The 20,758-nt window shown below is 40.0% G+C and overlaps 1 protein-coding gene across 1 annotated transcript in view; it reads left to right on the top strand.

Moving 5' to 3' along the window:
- LOC146805830 (uncharacterized) overlaps window positions 1-20,758 on the top strand; it is a 497,986-nt gene that overhangs the window by 84,423 nt on the left and 392,805 nt on the right. Inside the window, exon 2 of the mRNA XM_085623825.1 lies at window positions 17,532-17,709. Within this exon, the coding sequence (XP_085479951.1) occupies window positions 17,532-17,709 (178 nt within the window). The remainder of the gene's footprint in view (window positions 1-17,531; window positions 17,710-20,758) is intronic.

Raw genomic sequence — 20,758 nt, 5'->3', positions numbered from 1 at the left:
CCCTCTTCAGGCAGGGTAGCATGATTCCAGTGGCATGGAGAGCACGGGAGTCATGTCTGAGCATACCCGTCCCACTCGAGGTGACAAATGCAAAAAGAGCTATTGATGGACAGAATGCAGAACAATGTCATACATTCACCCCAGTACAGAAGACCATATCATGGTTCTAGGCTTTACTTGTATGTATTGACGTTGCTTTACAGCTTACTTAGAAGGACTACTACAGTTTAAAATACTTTAACAGCCATTTTGTGCCTATAAGGACCAAAGATATTTTTACCAGAAAAGAGTTTATTCTGTCACTATGGATTAACCATTGATGAAACTTTAATTTGCCTTATTAGATGAAACCCGTTAATTAGAATGTCAGAATGTCAGATTGTAATTTATATATAATCTGTTGTGCTAAAATGTTGGGTCAAAATAAGCAAATGAGTCTTAAAAAGGTGGCCTAAGAGTTGCAAAACTCATGTTGGTTGTAATCTTTGATTGGTTAAAAGCTATATGTATTGTACTTGCAGATTGCTATAGAATAACAAAAACTTTATTTCTTCTAAGAATGTGTATTAATCTTTGCTGTGTATCTTTTGGAAAATCCATGTGACAATCATTAAAGTGAACTGCTTACTAAATGTAATGTATAACATTAGTGTATCTGTTCACAGTGCAAGAGTGTAACTTTTTATGCTGCTTTTGGTGCCTTACATTTCTTGTGTATGATATATATGTGGAGAGTGTGTGCTTATATAAGTGAATGTGGCCCAATAACACTTAATTTAGAGCAACTCTATTAATAAACACCAAATTAGCACATTTATTACTTTGAGTAAAAGTTCAAATTCAAGTTTATTATCAGAGTGCAGTTAAACTGACATGAACAAATATCTGCCTGACAGATTGCCTGTAACAGTTAATTTACACAGGGAAACAACTCTCCTGATAGTCACAAGGTCTCTTTAATGTGATTTTACAATGCCGAACAAATATAACCCCTTGAATCCTGGTTTTGGTTAAATATATTTTACTTAAGCAAGTACAGATGAACAATGCAGTGACATAAACCATATGAAACATAACTGCAGATGTACAGAATATAATATGCTATTTTGTACTGTTATTACACAATTCTCTAAGAATATTTTTGGTTGACAAACCCCTGAATCTACGTGATTGCATTTTTATTTAGGGTGAAACATCAAAACAACCACAATAAACAGTTTAGACAACGTGTTCCACAGGTTGGATAAAAGCAACACTAATATTCTGGATTTCTTTCAGAAACTTCATCATGATTTACTACAGGAGACATACATATTCAGGGAAAAATGCCTTGTGTAAAGCAGCAACCTACTAACCAGTCTGGATATAATGTGACTTGACCTATTTTTATAAGTACTGAGAGCTCCTATGAAAAATCTATTTGTTTCTGTTCACGACCTCACAACCCAACTGTACGTAATGTTTCCTATACAAATGAAATTAAGAAATCCAAGTAACACAAGCAATAGTGAAGTCTAGGCAGTGAAGCATTTCAGCACATCAAGGAGACAAAAATGTATTTGTAACTTGAAGTCCCAAATTCACAATTGATTGTTTGATACTGAGAAATATATTTGAACTACTGCTTTAAAAGTTTAAAATCTAAGCTTGTTTTTGAGCGCTTATCTAACAATCAGACTGCACCTCAAATAAATTGTACAATCAGAAAGGTTCCAGCTCAGTCTTCTTGTTAAATGAAAAACTAACTCTTAATACAAAACCATGATCAAAACTATGCCTCACTTGCATTAATACTGGAAATGCTTAGATATTTGGCCTGACAGATACAACACTGATTTAAATAAAAACATGTCTGTATACAACAGTGTGGTTGGTTATAAACCAAACATTATAATAACATCATGCTTTTCCTAGACACTGAAAATTTCAATGGGGCCTGATGAGTCAAATGGGCAAATTCAAAATATTGCACGTTTCTGAATAATTCTCAGGATCCACCACTGTAATTTACAACTCCTTATCTTTGATCCTTGAAACAAAACCTTCACTACTGGCCTTCAGAAATAGGTCCAGAATCTCCTTTCAGGCAATGTTACAAAAGTGAATTCCTTCCCACTTGACTCTTTCTTAAGCCCTCTTCAGCCAAACTTTACCTCCTCTAACCCACAGATCCTCTTTTGGTTAATGGTTTTGCAGAATATACCATATAGTTTTAACATTTAGAATTTCCAACTCTTCCCATGTAGCAAATCTGCCTTTTCTGCATGATCCTCCCAGATTTTTCACCTTTTTTTAAAAGTTTTTTGCTGGAATTAGAACTCTGTGCATACATTATTTATTTTAAAATGTATACAATTTATTTATGTGTTCAGCATTATGTCTATATATTATTTAAATATATTATTATTTATAAATTGAATATATTTTTTAAAGTTAATATAATTTTATGTATTTAATCACAATATTTTGGTCTACTCTATTTATGTAGACAATATTTTTGTACTTTACATAGAAAGTATATTGCATCCTCAACCTATTTTGGCGATATTGTTATCTCGATGTTTTTGCCAGGGGTATTACATCACAGAAGTAATCAACAGAAAAATATCTATTGGATGGAAAAATGGTTAATTTGTTTATTAAAGGATGCTTATATTACCAAAACATTATTATTCCTACCTAATCACATACTATGGATACCTCAATGTTTACTCAGAGGTTCAATTATCATGTTATATTAAATGCTGGCATTGTGAAAGAGAGAACAATCTAAGAGAAATGTGCTGTTGAGTTGATGATACATCCACCTTTTTTGAGTCAAAGTGTATGGGCCCGATTCACAGAACTAATTTAAGACAAAATCCTAAACTTACTACCATTTTGGTATTCACAGAAGGCACTTACTCATTTTGGTATTCACAGAAGGCACTTACTCATTTCGGTATTCACAGAAGTTAGGAGTCCTAACTTTAGGGCTCCTAAATGCCTTCTGTGAATACCGAAAGTCTTAAAATTAGGATTTTTCTCAGTTTAGTAGTAGTATAGTTAGGACTCCTAACTTTAGGACTCCTAAATGACTTCTGTGAATACCGAAAGTCTTAAAATTAGGATTTTTCTCAATTTAGTAGTCCTAAATTTAGGACTCCTAACTTTAGGACTCCTAAATGCCTTCTGTGAATACCGAAAGCCTTAAAATTAGGATTTTTCTCAGTTTAGTAGTAGTATAGTTAGGACTCCTAACTTTAGGACTCCTAAATGCCTTCTGTGAATACCGAAAGTCTTAAAATTAGGATTTTTCTCAATTTAGTAGTCATAAGTTTAGACTTGGGACTACTAAATTGAGAAAAATACTAATTTTAAGACTTTCGGTATTCACAGAAGGCATTTAGGAGTCCTAAAGTTAGGAGTCCTAACTATACTACTACTAAACTGAGAAAAATCCTAATTTTAAGACTTTCGGTATTCACAGAAGGCATTTAGGAGTCCTAAAGTTAGGACTCCTAACTTCTGTGAATACCGAAATGAGTAAGTGCCTTCTGTGAATACCAAAATGAGTAAGTGCCTTCTGTGAATACCAAAATGGTAGTAAGTTTAGGATTTTGTCTTAAGTTAGTTCTGTGAATCGGGCCCTAAGTGACTATTTTGTATATTATATAAAATACAAGGTACTGTTAACACCATAAGTGCTGAGCCTTCCAAATGCTGTACACTTTTTTGATATTTATTTAACTTTCCACTGAATTTTTCATGATATTTTCCCCACGTGTTGAGGATTCTAAAGGCTTCTATGGATTGTGTATGCCCCTGTATGGAATTGAAAAAATTGCCAAAATATAGCAAAATGCTGTTTTTATATTGGAAAACTTAGAAAAGAGTGTTGTGGAAGAAAGCTAATTTTTTTCTTCTCAAAATTACATTAACAAAAAAGTTTGCTGTGTTCATTTTATCTATTTTGTTTTGTTGTTTTAACCTACTTGCAGTTTGTGGTAGAAACAGATATGACACCCACGGGTGAACCAGAATGTTGTACATCTCTGAAAAGTAAAAAGAAAATGCTAATTCAGCAGGGAGTCATTCACCTAGGTCGCTCATACTTTGCCTAATAAAAATAATCATTTAAATAAGAAAAACATGCAAATAAGTAGGAAAAATAGCAACTGAGTATAACATTTTCATCCGTAATTTATTGTCCCGATGGACGCTTTACAAAGCAAATATACTGTTATAAAGATTTACATTTACATTTCTCAGACCCTTCTGGTTGTAGTGATATATAGTGTTTGTTGGCTGTCCAAAAACATACTCCGAGCCAACAATTGAGCTGCAGCTTATAATGACATTTCAGTGTGTACCGACAATTCCTCAATTCATAAGGTAAATTGTAAGGAACAAAAAATGAGCTTGAAGGAAACCTAGGCATTTTTAAAATCTACCCAACATACTGAATTTAGAAATAGTGGTTATTTATACAACTCTAAGTTCTGAGTTACCTATACCATCATGAGATTCAGAAGGCATTTTCCAAAATTTGTTTTTCTTGCACTCTTGATTACATTTGGAAGCCAAAAATGGAGAGAAATTCCATTGATAAAAATAAATGTTCTACTGTTCTATGCTCCAATACTTTTCATGATCTAAATGGTATTCAAGCCATACACCAGGGGAACTCATCTTACTTAGCTTCTTCTGTCTGGACATTGTCTTATCTAACCACTGAGATGGTGATCAAATTATGTTGTGGAGGAGGTTAGAAACCTGCTATATTCTAGAGTTAGCTACAAAGATACCAACATGATTAAACACAGATGAATAGACAATAACACATTTAACTTAAATTTAGTTTGCACAAACTTAGGAACAGGCTGTGGAGTCAATAAACGTAGTGGTACAATATATCAGTATTAACTTAAGTGTGCATAAATGACATCATTGTAGAATTTCACATATAATTAATTTGCCCAATAGTGTGATATTGTGGGTGTTTGAAATCATATTTCTATTCTTTTCAATCTTTGTAATGGCCATTGAACTTATGGTGAGAAAGATTGATTAATGTTAACATTGGTTATCATTTTATGAATACTATTAGGATGATTAAGTTATAATAACGAAATGTTCTTCTAAAATAATTTCTGTTACGTAGTATTTATATGTTGTGGATCAGATGTTTTAAGAAACATGGAATTAATTTCTATGAGTTTTAATCAGTTTAAAAATTACTGCTGAATTAGCACAGAAAAAGAAGTCATTCTACTAAGATTCACTTTCTCAGTCTTGTTGGTTTCTGTATTTAGAAATAGACCAAGAAATGCAGTACGGGACAAACAGTGAGAAATGCAAAAGCCAAAAACTCATTATGGTCTTTTCATCATGTAGCAATAAAGGATAAATCAATATCCCTGGAGTGCCCGTGTTTGTAAGGAACAATAACCAATTTGTGAGATCCCACTCTCACGCATGGAGGCATACACCTCAACAGGGTTGAAAGGCAACTGAGTTGGAGTGTGCTGTAGTGATAGAAATGGAACCCCACTTGTGTGGCTTGAACTGTCACCTACAACAAAATAGGCTGCAAAGCGCAATGTAGAGACATCAAGGTTTTGCCGTGAGCGTGAGTAGCTGCAGTATTTGAACTGGGTTCAGCCATCACCTATTAATCCCAGACGTTTCTGATAACTATATACCCATGGGAGTACACAGTGGGCTGACATCTGATCACACCACATATTCTGTCCCAAAATGCATTGAAACCTCAGACTTTGGCAACAAATGCACATTTTTCTCATATTTCTGTAGGAGAATGTTACAGGATCTGCAATAATCTACAAAATTCCTATCCCCTAGCATCCACACGTTTCTCTTGATAAAAATTGCACGCTACTATTTCTTTCTTCTATTGTATTTTTTTAGGTGTGCTAATAGTGTTATTCCCTACCTGCAATGATTTGCATGGGATTATCTTTCTGAGCATTTGAGTTGTCGTGCATGGTATTTGACTTACTCCAAAGCCAGAACTCAGTAGAGTTTAGTCAGTGAAGGCTGGAGTAGATGTAGGTGTAACTTTAGTGAACTGCAACTGATTATCCATACAGGAGTTTCCCGGCTCACTCCTGGAATTCAGGAGTAAATATTTGTGAAGTGGCACCTGTGTGAATTGGACTCAAAACAACCGAACAGGTATAGGTGGAAATCTCTATCTGCACCTTGGTGAATTGCATGTAGTAGTATGTGAAGTAGTACTACTGATGTACTACTTTACATACATAAACATGCCTTTGTGAGTAGGCCCTTTTGTGAATTGGACCCTCAGTCGTTGATTCACAAAAGCAAGAGTACTACTGGAGTACTCATTTAATACTCTAATAAGCCTTTGTGAACTCAGCTTGAAATGCGTAACTCCCTATAAGTAAGTGTAGAGACGGCATATGCCTTTCTCTTCGTACTAAGAGTTTGTGAATATTACTTGAATATACGCTTTTAGGATGACACAGGCATGCAGGCATACATAAAAGGGTACTTCAGGAATACGTCTTTGTGTACCCTGAAAAGTTGGTGAATAGGTCCCTTAATGAATAGCATTTGATAGTACGTTTAAATAGTACTGCTAAAGTACTAATTTAAAAAGTCAAAAATCTTTTGGTGAATAGGCCTCTATGGAATTCCACAAATTGTTAACAAGCACACCAATGCAAATTCACATTTTGAGCATTAATTACCTAGTTAGGAAAAGTGGATAAGCTCACCAATAAGCCACGATATGACAGTGAGCGTTTAGTTTGCATAGCTGAGCCCAAATAGCTAAAGATTGTTCCTCAAAATCACTAGCTAAATACCTTACTATCTTCTGCATAGGTAACTTCATACGTAGGTATTGGGTGTTCGTATCCACAAAACACAGTGCTCTTTAGAGTGTTTAATACAGTGAGATTTCAGTCCATTAGTAATCGTGTTCCAGTAGGTGATCATACCATACTTCATATTCCTTTCTATGTGTATGTATTAAACACAATAGAAATGCCCCCATCCTTAGACGGAGCCAATAGTGAAGGTGGGGTTGTAATGTACTTGAGTATTTTAAAACTATATTCGGTCCATTTCTCCTGCTGCTTTAAAAATAGCATTGTGAATAATTTAGTTCAAGAATGGCGGAATATAGGTGGTGAGCAATGAGGCTTGCACACAGTCCACATCATACTGGATTGTGAATGTTGCTGCTGGCACAATTTCATCATAACTTTCTCATAGAACATCTCCATTTTGGCATTTTCTGCTATTTTTACTATCACATTACCAATTGTAATTGTCACTTTCGTTCTACATTCTGCCTGTGTGCTGGCAGGAGTAGCTGTTTTAGGAGAGTTGTGTGCAAAGGTGCCAAGTTTTAACTTCCAGACTTCAGGTATGTCTAATAAAATCTACAAAACATATTTGAAGGTATCAAAGTTCCATGTGCATCAGGCTTTTGCATGAAATAAGTAATTTTACAAATAATGTGTACCCTAGTGTTGAGTCACTGATTGGAAAAAGAAAAGTAGTGTATGCACTTGATTTCAGGATACTCACAAGTTTTTGGCATAGAGTAATTTCAGAATACATTGTGCAAAAATATTATGCAAGGTGTACACTTGCATAAAAATGCTTAAAATTCACCGGCGGAAACTCATACTTGTGAGAGGAAACATGGCTTACTATACAGAAGAAATCATATTTGCGAGAAAGCAACAATGCAATCTCCCAAATTCAGTTTTCACACACTCATCTGTAACCAGACCTCAAAACATTCAAATTAATTTTAGACTGTCCATTGTTTTGCTAGCAGTATTCTAAAAGCTGGGACTGGTAGGCCCATATTTAATTTTAGGAAATCACAAGTCCAATAATTCAGAGTCTAGTTAGATAAGGATCAATGACTGGTTCAAGGTGCCCCTCATAAATTTGTGTCAGTTGTCTAATGTGGTTTCTCCTCAAGGAGTTGTGGGCAGATGGCCATTACTAGGGGCACTTGGTACTTTAATTTGCAGAAAATAAACTACATTTCCATGGGTGAGGGAGAGACCTCTAGTAAAAAGATGGAGAATTGACTACTAGTCTGTTTGTGCTTCTTTGAGGGTTCTCATAGTATTAAGATGTTCCCATCTCAATACAAGAAAATCAACTCTGCTAAGAGGTGTTTGCATTAGTATTGACAATAGAAAGTGCAACAGTCTCCTGACAAACTTTGATACTGTCGAGACATGCATGGAAGATCTACTGAGAACTGGTGCTCTTTCATGAAACGTATAGTGGTCTTGCTGAGGTTTTGTACTGTCCAGTAAAGATATATAACCCCCAGTATGAGGTGTAGGAAAGGCTTTTTCCTGTCTCATAAAAGATATGGCAGTCCTGCTGAGAATTGTTGGTTAATATGGTTGTGGTCTGATGTGTTCCTTAGCTAAAGGAAACATACTTAGACACCAAACCCATAGCATCCCACCCAATCTGGTATGCTTGCAAGGCAAATATTTTCTATTTGTAGAACAAGCAGAGTAGCTGTATGCTTTGGTCTCCCACTGTTCAGAAATGGTGCCTCATATAGGCCTAGAATATCTGTTCAAACTTGGTGGGACAGCTGCCTAAATGTGGTGCATGTTGTACTCGGCCCTTTCTGCAGGGTCATTTCCAAACCTTTAGCCTTCACCCTCCTGTTTTCTGAACCAGTCTTTGCTGCCTTAGGACACTGTGCACTTAACCACTTCTAACCAGTGCTAAGGTGCTTGTGCAATCACCTTTAAATATGGTAAAATTGGCTTATACCCAATTGACACATTTAATTTACTTGTAGGTCCCGAGTAAAGTGATACTACATGTACCCAGGGCCTGTGAATTAAATGCTACCAGTGGGCCTGCAGCACTTATTGTGCCACCCACTTAAGTAGCCCTTTAAACCTTTCTCAGTCATGTCATTGCAGCCTCTGGGTGCTGTTTAAAAAGCTGCCATTTGCACTTGGCAAAATAAACATTTTGCCATTAGCCATGCCCAAACCTTCGTTTTGAATACTTATATCACCACTAAGGTAGGCTACAACACAGCCTAGAGGGCAGGGTGCGTAGGGAAAAACTCATACATTTGTTTTTCACTATTGCAAGGCATATCTCTGCCATTGGATAACTATGGAGTTCCTTAATACATTTAATAAGTGATAACTTTAAATTGAGAGCAGGTAGAAATATTGAGTTTGTCGTCTATAGTATTACAATTAAAAACCCTCTTAATGGCAAACCCAGTTTTTAATTACAATTCTGAAAATGACACTTTTAGAAAGTTGACATTTTCTTGTCCCAGCCATTTAGTGTCTGCTGTCTGTTGCCTGAGTCACATGACTAGGTGTAGTTGGCAGTTGGTCTTTGTGTATTGCCCCCAGACAGTAAAACAAAGAAGGGAAGCTAGGTGTTGGAAGGATGGGTCACTTTGAGTTAAAGAGGTAGATAAGCTGTCACCTACCACACTTGCACATCATAAAGACTCTGTCTGAGCACTCTCACAAAGGGTTTGTTTCTAGTCCAATGGTGCTATTTTCACCTAAGTCTTTAAAATCTGTTCTACTGATTGGATTTTAGGCATTTTGGTATCAAATTATTTATTAAAATGCACTCTATTTTTCTAAATTAGTGTGGGATCTTTCCTGTGTTGGTTTTTCGCTTTATTACCGTTTTAAGTGCTGCATTAATACTTTACACATTGTCTCTAAGTTAAGCCTGACTGCTTTGTGCCCAGTTACCAGAGGGTTAAGCACAGGTTAGTTTGAGGTTTACTTGTGTTCCACCCTGACAGAGATTGTGGTTGCTGCTTGAGTAGTGTTTCACCCCCCTCAACCAGTAACCCAATTTCCAACATTGCTCATAATAGTAGAACAGTTCTTCTTTACCTGGGATGCTGGTCCTCCATTTCCGATTTTGTAAACTGCATTTGGAAAGGGAGGGAGAGGGAGAGGACGAGAGAGAGAGAGAGAGAGAGAGAGAGAGAGAGAGGGAGAGGGAGGGAGGGAGGAAGGGTGGGAGGGAGGGAGAGAGAGGGAGAGAGAGAGAGAGAGAGAGAGAGAGAGAGAGAGACAGAGAGAGTGAGTGAGTCACGGTCTACACAAACCGAGACAGGATATTTCCGTCCGTTGCAATGGTAGAAGAGTCATCTCGTCGAACACTGCTATGAATTCCCAGAATGCATTAGACACCTTTGCACATTATCACCAACATCTGACCTCTAGTATTGAACCATAAATAGAAAGTCTATCGTTTTATGGATTCCACAAGACATTGACACATCTTAATGTCAGTTTTTGGTATAGCCCTGGTCACAATAGCCCCGCTTATTGCCTGTCCTCCCTGGTGCAAATTGTGCATCCAGTAAAAGCAGATTAGATGGGATTAGTTCTTTGTTTGATGTGCAATTTGTGCCTGAATGCTCTTTGTGCACCTCATAATGTAGGTACCAATATGTTATCCTCATTTCTACCTGTGTGTGAAAAGCACACGCATGCTTAGGTTGAGTTGACAAAAATCAACTGGGTAAAACTGTTTGGATGTGCAAACTGTGCACAGGATCCACTGGCGTAGCAACACTGCGGGGGGCCCTAATGCAAGAAAGGGACATTAGACGAATTCATTAAAACCCCAGTCGCTCACCTGCTGAAGCTGTTCCTCAAACACTACCAACATAATCTGCACTCGTCACGTCATCGCTCTTAACCTCAATTACAAAGAAAACCTATTGTATTACCCCAGCCCTGCAATGCAATTTTGAGATTCAATGCCTTAGCAATCAGGAGAGAAGGAACAGAGAAGGAATAATACCTCTATTAGCATTGTTGTTCACTGGATTAAATTACTGATATGTATGGTGGATTAAGTCAAATGGAAAATATTTTGCGCCAAATTATTCACTCTTGACTGTTTAAGACCCTGTTAATGGACAGTTACTGATTGTTTGATGGCCATGGGTAGCAGCAGATAAGACAAAGATAAATTAAATACTAGATAGATTATTTATTTTCTCTCAAGAATTTTAAACAATGCAAACATATTATGCACTCACACATTGGCACAGATTTGCTAACATTTGGCGTTGTGGGAGAGCTACTTTTTTGTTGCAGCCACAACACAAAATATATTTTGAGACTTACAGAGCCAAGCAAAGCCCAATTTGCTTGGCTTTGCCCAAAAACAAAGAAACAGTAACGCAATGCAGCGCATAGCACTTAGTTGTGCTACTTTGTGTCGGAAAGGTGTTACATGGGTGGAGCATCGGCATTCTTCTGCATCCACTCATGTATTTTGATGCAAAATCAGATTCACTAAACCCTGTAAACCTGGGCTTGTGTCAAAATGATGCGCATACCCGAGGCTGGCTTAACAGGAAGTAATATCTTTTATTTTTTCTTGTTACTTACTCTTTGCATGTGTGCTGTATTGTACAGCTCACATACAAAAGCATTAAGCCTCTAAGAACAGTTTTTGTGCAGGAAGGTGCCTCTTCCAGCATAAACACTGTTCTGACCGCAACACAGGTGCCCTGTGCCTGGTTTGAAGCTAGGCTGCCACACGTGCTCTAGGCGAGAGCAGAAGTGCACCGTATCTTAGTAAATATGGTGCATTTCTACTCTCTCTCTTTCACGCAACATAGCGCAGCAAGTAAATCTGAGCCAAGTAAATCTGAGCCGCAGTCTCTATCTCTGATGTACACCAACCCAAGCCTATAACTACAGGGAAAAAGTAACATTAAGAAAATATATGGATCTAGGTAGAGAGAATTTTGCTAACAAATATATAAAATATTTGTTTAACCATAAATTCTAGCAATATTTTCTTGTTCTATTTATCATTGTGTCAAAGCATGTTTTCCGTAATCATAATCCATCTTATTGGCCAGGTTGTGGATATTTAGTTTTCTTTATTGGGACTTGATGAGAGCCTGAATGACCTCTTGTAAGACAGCTTCACTGAGGTTAAAGTCCCGGATTCCGAAATCCATGCAAAAAATGCAGACCTGTTTCCAAATTCTTTTTTTTTTTCAATCTTCAAATTCTTCAAGACCACAGTTCAGGTCACATCACACCTTACTTTAAAGCCCACTCACAAGCTATCATTTTGACACACAAGCCACTGTATGTCATAGCTGTACTTTTTTTCTCTCATCTGTCCCTGTCCACGCACTGCTCAAAATCACGGTCAGAAGATATCCACCACAATTTAGTAAGAGCGCAACTGTTTAAAAAATGTAAATCTACACACATACGTTTATTTCTGAGTCGGTTTACTCCTACTTTTGGGTGTGGATTTACACATTTTGAGATTTCAAGAATTCACGAAGGTGATCAAGAGTTCTACTGGACAGTTGCAGACTTCTGACAAACTTCAGAAAACGTCTATTTACATTCATGCAAAGGTATTTCTACATGCATAAATGTATATAGTGTACGATTGTGCATGTGAAAGTGCATACTATGAGGAGGGGCATAGCTTGAGGTGTGAGGGTTGGAGTGGGAAACCCCCCAAATAAAAACATTCTTGGCTTGGTGAGTGGCTCTGGGGCTCCTGAGTCAGGCCTGCTATGTTTTCGTCATTTTTTCTTGTCCTCCTAATTTCACTATGAGATTTTTCCTTGTTCATTCTTTGGATCAGGAACCTAAATATTTAGACCCAGATAAGGAAAAATTTTGCATCGGGGTGGGGTCACATTTTGATACAACCCGACAAAGTAAAAAAAATGTATTTACAAAGCCACGCAAATATCAATTTGGTAAATGTATATTTGTGTGGCTTTTCAAGAAAAAGTAAGGCAAAGTACATTGCGCTGCCTTGTGTTACTTTGCCCCAGGTAAGCATTTCTTGAAAGGTACATGGACATTCTTGTGCAACTACCCATGGATTTTTACCCAAACTCCTATTTACAAGGATTTGCAGCCCAGAATTTGCTCCAAAATGATGCACCTGCCAAGGCTGGTGTAAAGAGGAGAAATATCTTCATTTCTCCTCGTTACTCCCTCTTTGCATGAGTGCTGTATTCTGCAGAATGCAGCACACATATAAAGCCGGAAAAAACTATTTGGTGCAGGAAGGCGTCCATTCCTGCTTCAAAACTATCCTAATTATGACACAAACACCCTTGCAGTATGCTGCAAACGCGCCTGTGTTGGTGCCAGTCAGCCTAAAGTGCACCAGCGCATGGAGAGAGCAGAACTGTGCCATTTCTGTGAAGATATGGTGCAGTTCTTTCTAGGAGACTTAATTAGTCATATTTCAGTTGACTGATTACTCCTCAGTCTGCCTGCCCCGACGTTCCGGGCACATATGCCGTACACGCATAATCGAGCTCTCGACCACAAGTCTTTACCAGGCATACTGGTCAATTGTGGAGCTCACTCCAGGAACTAATTACGTCTCCTACATGTGAGGGAGCACCTGGTTTCCCATACTAGTCCGTACGATAAGACCGCTTAGCATCACGCTTTTGGATGATTTCTGTTTGCTCTTATCTGAACCTGCATACTCAACCCCAAGACTACAATATCTGGAGTACAACACACACTCAGAAGTGACACCTGGCACCCTACCAAATCGTTGGGTGGTGCTCACATTGCCCTGATGAAGCCCTGTTTAGGGAGAAGAGCGTTTGCTGCATGTGCACTTTATTTGAAACCATTAAAGAAGAATTCTCTTTACCGAAGACTCAAGAACATTTCTTTGACTACTTAACTGCTTTTCTGTTTCCTCTCTTTGCCTTATGTTCTGTATAATCTAATTGTAAGGTCTAGAAGCGGCAGACTTTAGAGGTGGGTAATAGCATTACTTGTGAATCTTCTGTTTCTAAGCTAATTGATATGACCACCTGGGCTGTGCGGCTTTAATCATCCCTAGCTGCTGGTGTATGTAATTTGAAAAGTGTTCTATTTCACGGCATTCGTTTTTGGCGCTGCCTCAGAATTACAGATCCTTGTAAATCTGAGGCAGCATCAAAAAGCAATGGGTGTTGCGGTGGAATGCTCACTGTAACACCCACTGCATGCCCCTTTCACGCAAATACCTGCATGAAAGGGTACCATATATACAGGGGGGCGTTAAGCCACAAAATAAATGGCATAACGCCACTTTGTAAATATGGTGCAGGGCATTGCGCCACCGAAACGTCGGTAAAAGTGACGTTCCGATGGCACACTCTCCTTGTAAATATGCCCCTAGGTTTCACAGAACAGGAGAACTGTAGAAGAGATGTGACAGTAGGCTTGCCATTTATTGACAAAGCATCACATACTGCCACCACCAATTTATGTGATGCTCCCAGTGCTGTGACCACTATGAGGACACGCTCAATGTGTCCCTCCAGGTCACAAACAGGATCCAGATCTCACAATACTAGAGGCTGGCCTAGGCCTAGATTAGCATGGCGCAAGGAGCAAATAAAATGCCAGAATGACAGTTTGTCACTCAGGGCAGGGGTACAGAGCCATTTCCCATGCAGGGCACATTCTAGTAATATGATTTTCATTAACTGCAGTGATATCACTCACCATTGTAGCTGACTTTACCCTCCTCATTAGATACTTATTGAGGGGTAAATAGTAAACCATAAAGCAAAAAAGGGAGATGTTTGCCTCCACAAAAAAGCATAATTACATCTCTTGTGCACCCTGAAGTACATTATAGAACCAGCAATGAACAAAAGGCTAGATGCATGAAGCCTTTTTGCTGTCGCAAATGGCCCGATTCACTGAATTGGGAGGTTTCTGTTCTCAAAAAGTATTTTTCGAATGTATCAAACTCAGCTTGCGATTCAGTAACATGTTACCGAATCGCGATTTGGGTTTTGTGAGCTAATAATGATTTGGCATTTTTAAAGGACATATTTAGGGTGTCCCTTCCAAACACCAAATCATAGTGATATGTGCTATTGTTTTGCGACCAAAATGTGGTCACAAAACACTCGTAATTTGCCACCAACTGGAAGTTGGTTTTACCCATTCACATATGGGAAGGGGTCCTCGTGGGACCCCTTCGAGAATGTATAAAAAATATTTTTTAAGATCAGGCAGTGTTTACTCTTAAAAAATAAAAATTAAACATTTTATTTTTATTATTAAAGGCATCCAATATTACTTTAAGGAAATAGGCTGCATTAAAAAAAAACACATATAAATGATTGCTTTACTTAAAAGCAGTCACAGACATGGAGGTTTACTGACCCCAGCAGGCCACCATCCGTCTGAAGGCAGCACATCCTAGTGGCTCACAAATTACGCCCTACCCCATTAATACTCAATAAGTAGGTCGAATTGCAACTCTCTACGAACTGGTAACTTCCAAAACAACCTACTAGTATATACGTCGCTTCGCAAAGTACTAGACTGGTTGCAAAAATACTGGTTGCAAATTGAGACCTGTATTGTACGTACATCTAGCCCAAACAGCCCTCCCCAAACTGTTGTGTAAATAGTACAAAGAAGCAGACACTGACAGCACATTCACGTCTTCTTCAGTATGCACGGGAAAAGCAGATATGAATGTATTAACGTTTTACTTTCGTTTTGAGTCACTTACTGAAGTGAATTAATAATAGAGGCAAACTTTGAAACTGTAATCATTGACCAATTAGTACAAACAAAGCAGAGCCAGCCTGGCAGGGGCACAAGGTTATGCTCAGTTTCTTTAATTAATGTCTAATCCTGATAATTAGCTTGTTGTCCGATTTGTAGCTCAACTGGAGACCACACTGCAGAATTTGAAAAGGTGCATTTATTATTTGCTGACTGCGGGGGCCACGAGTGGCGCACTGTAAACTCGGGCACGCGCACCTCTGATTCTTCCGCGTGACCTGACAGATAGAATGTGGCTTAAGACCTGGGCAGGTGACTTGGATTTTGAGCACATCCTCTCCTGGCCTAAAAAAAAAAAAGAACATTTATAATGGTTTGTGTAACGTAAGTGGTGCTCATGTAGAGGTCTACTGTGCCCTTGGGTCGAGATCACGCCATACAAAAAACAATGGCATAAAAACTGCTCTAAAGCTCTAAGCATGCACAATAAGCCGCAGTGCTGTGCAGCATGGCTAAGATTATAAAAGAGTCACTGACGTGACCATCTGCGCAATTTTGTAGGCATGTGCACCACATGTGCGTGCGTAAACAGTGACGCAGGCATTTTTTGCTTTTTAGTTACCAATCCAAATTGGAGAAACGCCCAAGCAGCACGGAAGGAAATGTGAGGACTGGAGAGAATATGAAAGCAACAGCAGCCGCGGCCTCTGTAGGTAAAAGCGGTAGGGCTGGGTGGGGGGGATTTCAATGGACGATGACGAGGGTAAATTAATTATTTATCCAACTTTCGCTCATCACAGTCCGTCGAAATAACCCTCCTACCTGGCTCACCACTCTTACATGCACGGGCCGTGGCTAATCAACAGGGGGTAGAGGGTAGAACGAAAAAAACATGTGGGCTGCTGGAAAGCAACACAGAGGGCTCCGTTGGGGAGCAGCAATAGGTAGAAATACATGGGCAAGCTCAAGAGGGAGGAGGGCAGAGAGAAGCATTGGGGTAAAAGAGTGAAACATTAAGTGCAAAGAGAGAAGTACGTGAGGGAGACAGCTTGAAACACACACACACTCAAATGAAGTGCGTCACACAAAAAGAAAAAGGTAGTACTTGGAAAGCAACCAGTGGAGGAAGTGATGACAGCCCCTCAAAGAGATTGTAAAGAGGAAATTCTCAATGGGATAGACAAACAAAAGATTGACAATCTGGGACATGAATAAAAAGCAAGCAAATGAGAGTAATAAGGAAAGTCAACCAATGTCAAGCAATTGTCAGGCTTCAAGCACCGGGATATGCTTGGTAGGACTCAACATGCTTCGCAACAGGCAGCCCATGCGCTGTCTAATAGGTTTGAACTAAAAAGCCAGTGCTATGAGGCCCATTTGACCTCTGAGCATCAGTGCCACTGCACCGGCTGCACCATTGACAGAGATGCCAGTGACAGCTAGGATGCAATTAGGCCTTGGCGGAATTTTAAATACATGAGTAATTGGAGTAATGTTGGTAGTTGTGCATTACTCTTGTGATGCAAAATTACTGAAATTGCGCCAATACTCCAGCGTGAGTAATTAAGAGTAATTTGTGATAGAAAATCCTACAAAAGAGCAGAGCAACAACGATCTAAGCGAAAGCATGCAGCTGCTGGCTAGTGCTGTTCCTGCCCTGCACCATTTAGTGCTATTTTCTCACCACAAAATGTAGCCTCTGGCCAATTTTGGATTTGAGAGTGCGCTTTGCCCTTAGAAAATAGTGCTAAATGCTGGCTTACGCTTCTCACACTATTACGCATATTTACGAGTAAATTTATTTATGCTAGAGAGAATTACACCATTTACTCCCGCCCCTAATTGTAATACCAAATCAGGTGCAGATGGAAGTTTACGCTCATTTCAGTATTTGTAAACCGTCAGGATTAGTGCCTTGAGGAAATATGCTTACTAGTAAATTTTTGTTGTTGATTTTTTTGTGTTTAGTAGCTCTCTGGAAGTTACAGATCAGCAGACAGAAGATAATGCCGATCAGGCTAGTGCTAAAGATGGAACAGAAATTTCAAAGGAAGAACAGACCTCCCAAAGCAGCGCCCCGCAAGCTCCCGAAAACGCGAGCAGTGTTGACCAACGTGAGACTAAGGAAGCAGCTAACAGACGCAAGGTGCCATATTAATTATGTAATATCCTTCGAAAAAAATGTACACCCTTTCCTGCATTATGTTGCTTATTTGTGTTTGAAGTTACGTTTTACTGCTACAAATGTGCTGTGATGTAAGAGGTCTTTTAAATCTTTCTGTTTTCTAACTTTCCGTGTGTTTATTTATTGTTCCAGAGATGATTAAAGGTGGTTGATTTTGATCTATTTTTATCTGAATTTTAAACCTTTATCAAATTATAAATAGGTCTAAAATGTTAATTTGGCTAATTAGTATGAAGTCACGATTTTTCTGTGTAGTGATGAGGAACTCCTTTCTCATTGCAAAATGCAGGCATCATTATATGCATAGAGGCTCAAGCCGACGAAAAAACTATAATGAGATGTCACAAGCCACATAAGCCTACCTTGTGTGGCACTGTGGTGCTTGGTAAATCTAGAGTAATGCAAGGCAGCCCACATCACTGCCTTGCCTTAGTCTGCCCCAGGGAAGTGTTCCATGGGAAGAGCAAGGGTGTTCCCATGCATCCATCCATGTTTTGGCGCATTCCCAGATTTACCATGAGTAGTCGACCTTGGAATGTGTCAAAATGCTACACCTTCCCAGGGGAGGGGTAATAAAGAGAAATATCTTGATTTCCCTTTGTTCTTTCCTCTTTCTACATGGGCTACACTCTGCAGCCCACATAGAAAGAGGAAAACGCCTCAAAATATTGATTTTGTGCAGGAATGTGTCCCTTTCTGCACACAAAAAAATCCTCCTGCAATGCAGGCACTACTGCACCATGGTGCAAGGGTGCCTGTGCTGGTGCTAGGCAGTCAAAAGGCCTCTAGCACAAGGATAGAGAAGGAATGAGCCATGTCTTGATACATATGACACATTCCTGTCCTCTCCCTTTTACGCAGTGCAGTGCAGCAAGGTAACTTGCTGAGTTGCGCTGTGTGAAAAATCCTAATATGGCCCTCAGTTGCATGATATGTGCCACAGGTATGGCTGAGGTAATGAAATGTCAGAAGCCTATGTGGTATTTAGACCAAGTACAGAAACTAAGTCTATAGTGATGCCCATGGTAGATGAGCTACATCTGAGATGGGCAGTGTTAGATCTGGGGGTCTCTAGTTGGCAGAGGTAGGTACCACTGTCCAAATAGGGACCCTTGCTTCTAGTCAGGGTAAGGGGGATAAACTCTTTAGATAACCCCTGCTCACCCCCTTGGTAGCGTGGCACGAGCAGACAGGCTTATCAAAAGCAATGTGTAAAGTATTTGTACCAACACTCACAGTAACACAGTGAAAACACCACAAATGGACTCCACACCAGTGTAGATAAATAAAGTACTTTTATATAAACTACACAAGACCAAAACGACAAAAATCCAACGTGCACAGTTCAAGAATATGGTTTCAAAAAGTGTTCTTAGGTTAGCGACAAAATCATCCACATTAGCGTCGATTTTAACCAACAGTACCTGGTGATGCGATAAAAGTTCTTGGCGGCGCTCAGGCATCGAGAAACAAGCAACAGTGTCAGTCCTGAGACCCTGGGGAGGCGATGCGACAACCCCGCTGCACGCAGCGGGTGTGTGAGGCAAATCCGGTCTGTATGAGGAGTGAGGCGATACTTGTATGGATCCCAAGGCGTAGCTTCTCTGGTAGAAATTTACTCGCAAAGGCACGATGCGACAAAATTCGGCCCGCTAACGAGCGGGGCGACAGTTTGACCAGTGATGATCTTGGCTGGCTCTGCGACGATGTTCGCAGCGACACAATTCGGCCCGCTAACGAGCGGTGAAATGATCTTGGCTGGCTCTGCGACGATGTTCGCAGCGATAAAATTCGGCCCGCTAACGAGTGGTGCGATGATCTTGGCTGGCTCTGCGACGATCTCCCTCAGCGGCGGCAGGCTCTGCGACGATGTTCGCAGCGATTAAATTCGGCCCGCTAATGAGCGGAGCGGGGATCTTGGCTGGCTCTGCGACGATGTTCGCAGTGATAAAGATCGGCCCGCTAACGAGCGGGTCGAAAATTTCACCAGCGATGATCTTGCTCAGCGGCGGCAGGCTCTGCGACGATGTTCGCAGCGATAAAAATTCGGCCCACTAACGAGCGGAGCGACGGAAATTTTCTCTCTAAGCCGGCGGTGCGTGAAAAAGTGTAGATCCTTTTCTTCTTTCTTCTTGGTCAGTTTCTAAACAGCAGGCACAACTTCCAGAGGCCCCACAATTGGATCAAGCACTCTAGGAAGGGCAGAACTCACACAGCAGAGTTCAGGGGGAAGCTGGGGGTGAAGTCCTTTTGTTCCTGGGACTTCTTAACAGGAGGCCAGCTCTACTCAGGCCCTTGGAGATTCCTTCAAGCCAAGGGACACAGCACACAGCAACGTCCTTCCCCTCTCCTTGGCAGCAAAGCAACTTCAGGTCAGCCTTACAGCAGGTCAGTCCTTCTTCTTCAGTCTTCCAGCTTTCTCCTTGGCAGAGGTTCCTTCTTGATTCCAGGATGATCTAATTTTCTGTAGTCTGGGTCCCAATACTTATACCCCAAAATCCTTTGTCCTCTGAAGGCAGAGGGGCCTTGGCCTAGTCAGAACCAGTTCTGGCCAGTCCTGGAGCACTCTGTTTACTTGGTTTCTTCTTTCCTTTGAGAGAGAGGGGCAGGGTCGTCAGCTGCCCAGCAGGGGGTGGAGCCAGCATTGTGGAAGGCAGGCACAGCCCTATTCAGGCCCAGGTGCTACTCCTCCAACCCATCTACAGGGGAATTTCCCTAATCAGCCCTGGGCTGACTCATTCAGCCTCTGGGAGCCACCCCTGTCCCTGTCACTCACAAACCAGACAGTCAATTCACAAACAGGCCAAGGCACCCAGAAAGGGCAGAAAAGGAAAACAGCCACCTTCTAAAAGTGCTGTTTTCACACACAGGTATTAAAAACCATCCTTCCTAAAAGATGTGTTATTAAATTCTGAATTCAGGGATGCCAGACTTAACTTTCTATCTTGCTCCTATGGGAAGATATGCAGGTAAACATTATACTCAGCATTCCCCATGATAGCCCATGGGC

Source organism: Triturus cristatus, chromosome 8 (assembly GCF_964204655.1).
Source record: "Triturus cristatus chromosome 8, aTriCri1.1, whole genome shotgun sequence".
Classification (NCBI taxonomy): Eukaryota; Metazoa; Chordata; class Amphibia; order Caudata; family Salamandridae; genus Triturus; species Triturus cristatus.
Note: the sequence above shows the minus strand (reverse complement) of the source record. Positions and strands in the feature narration are given on the sequence as shown.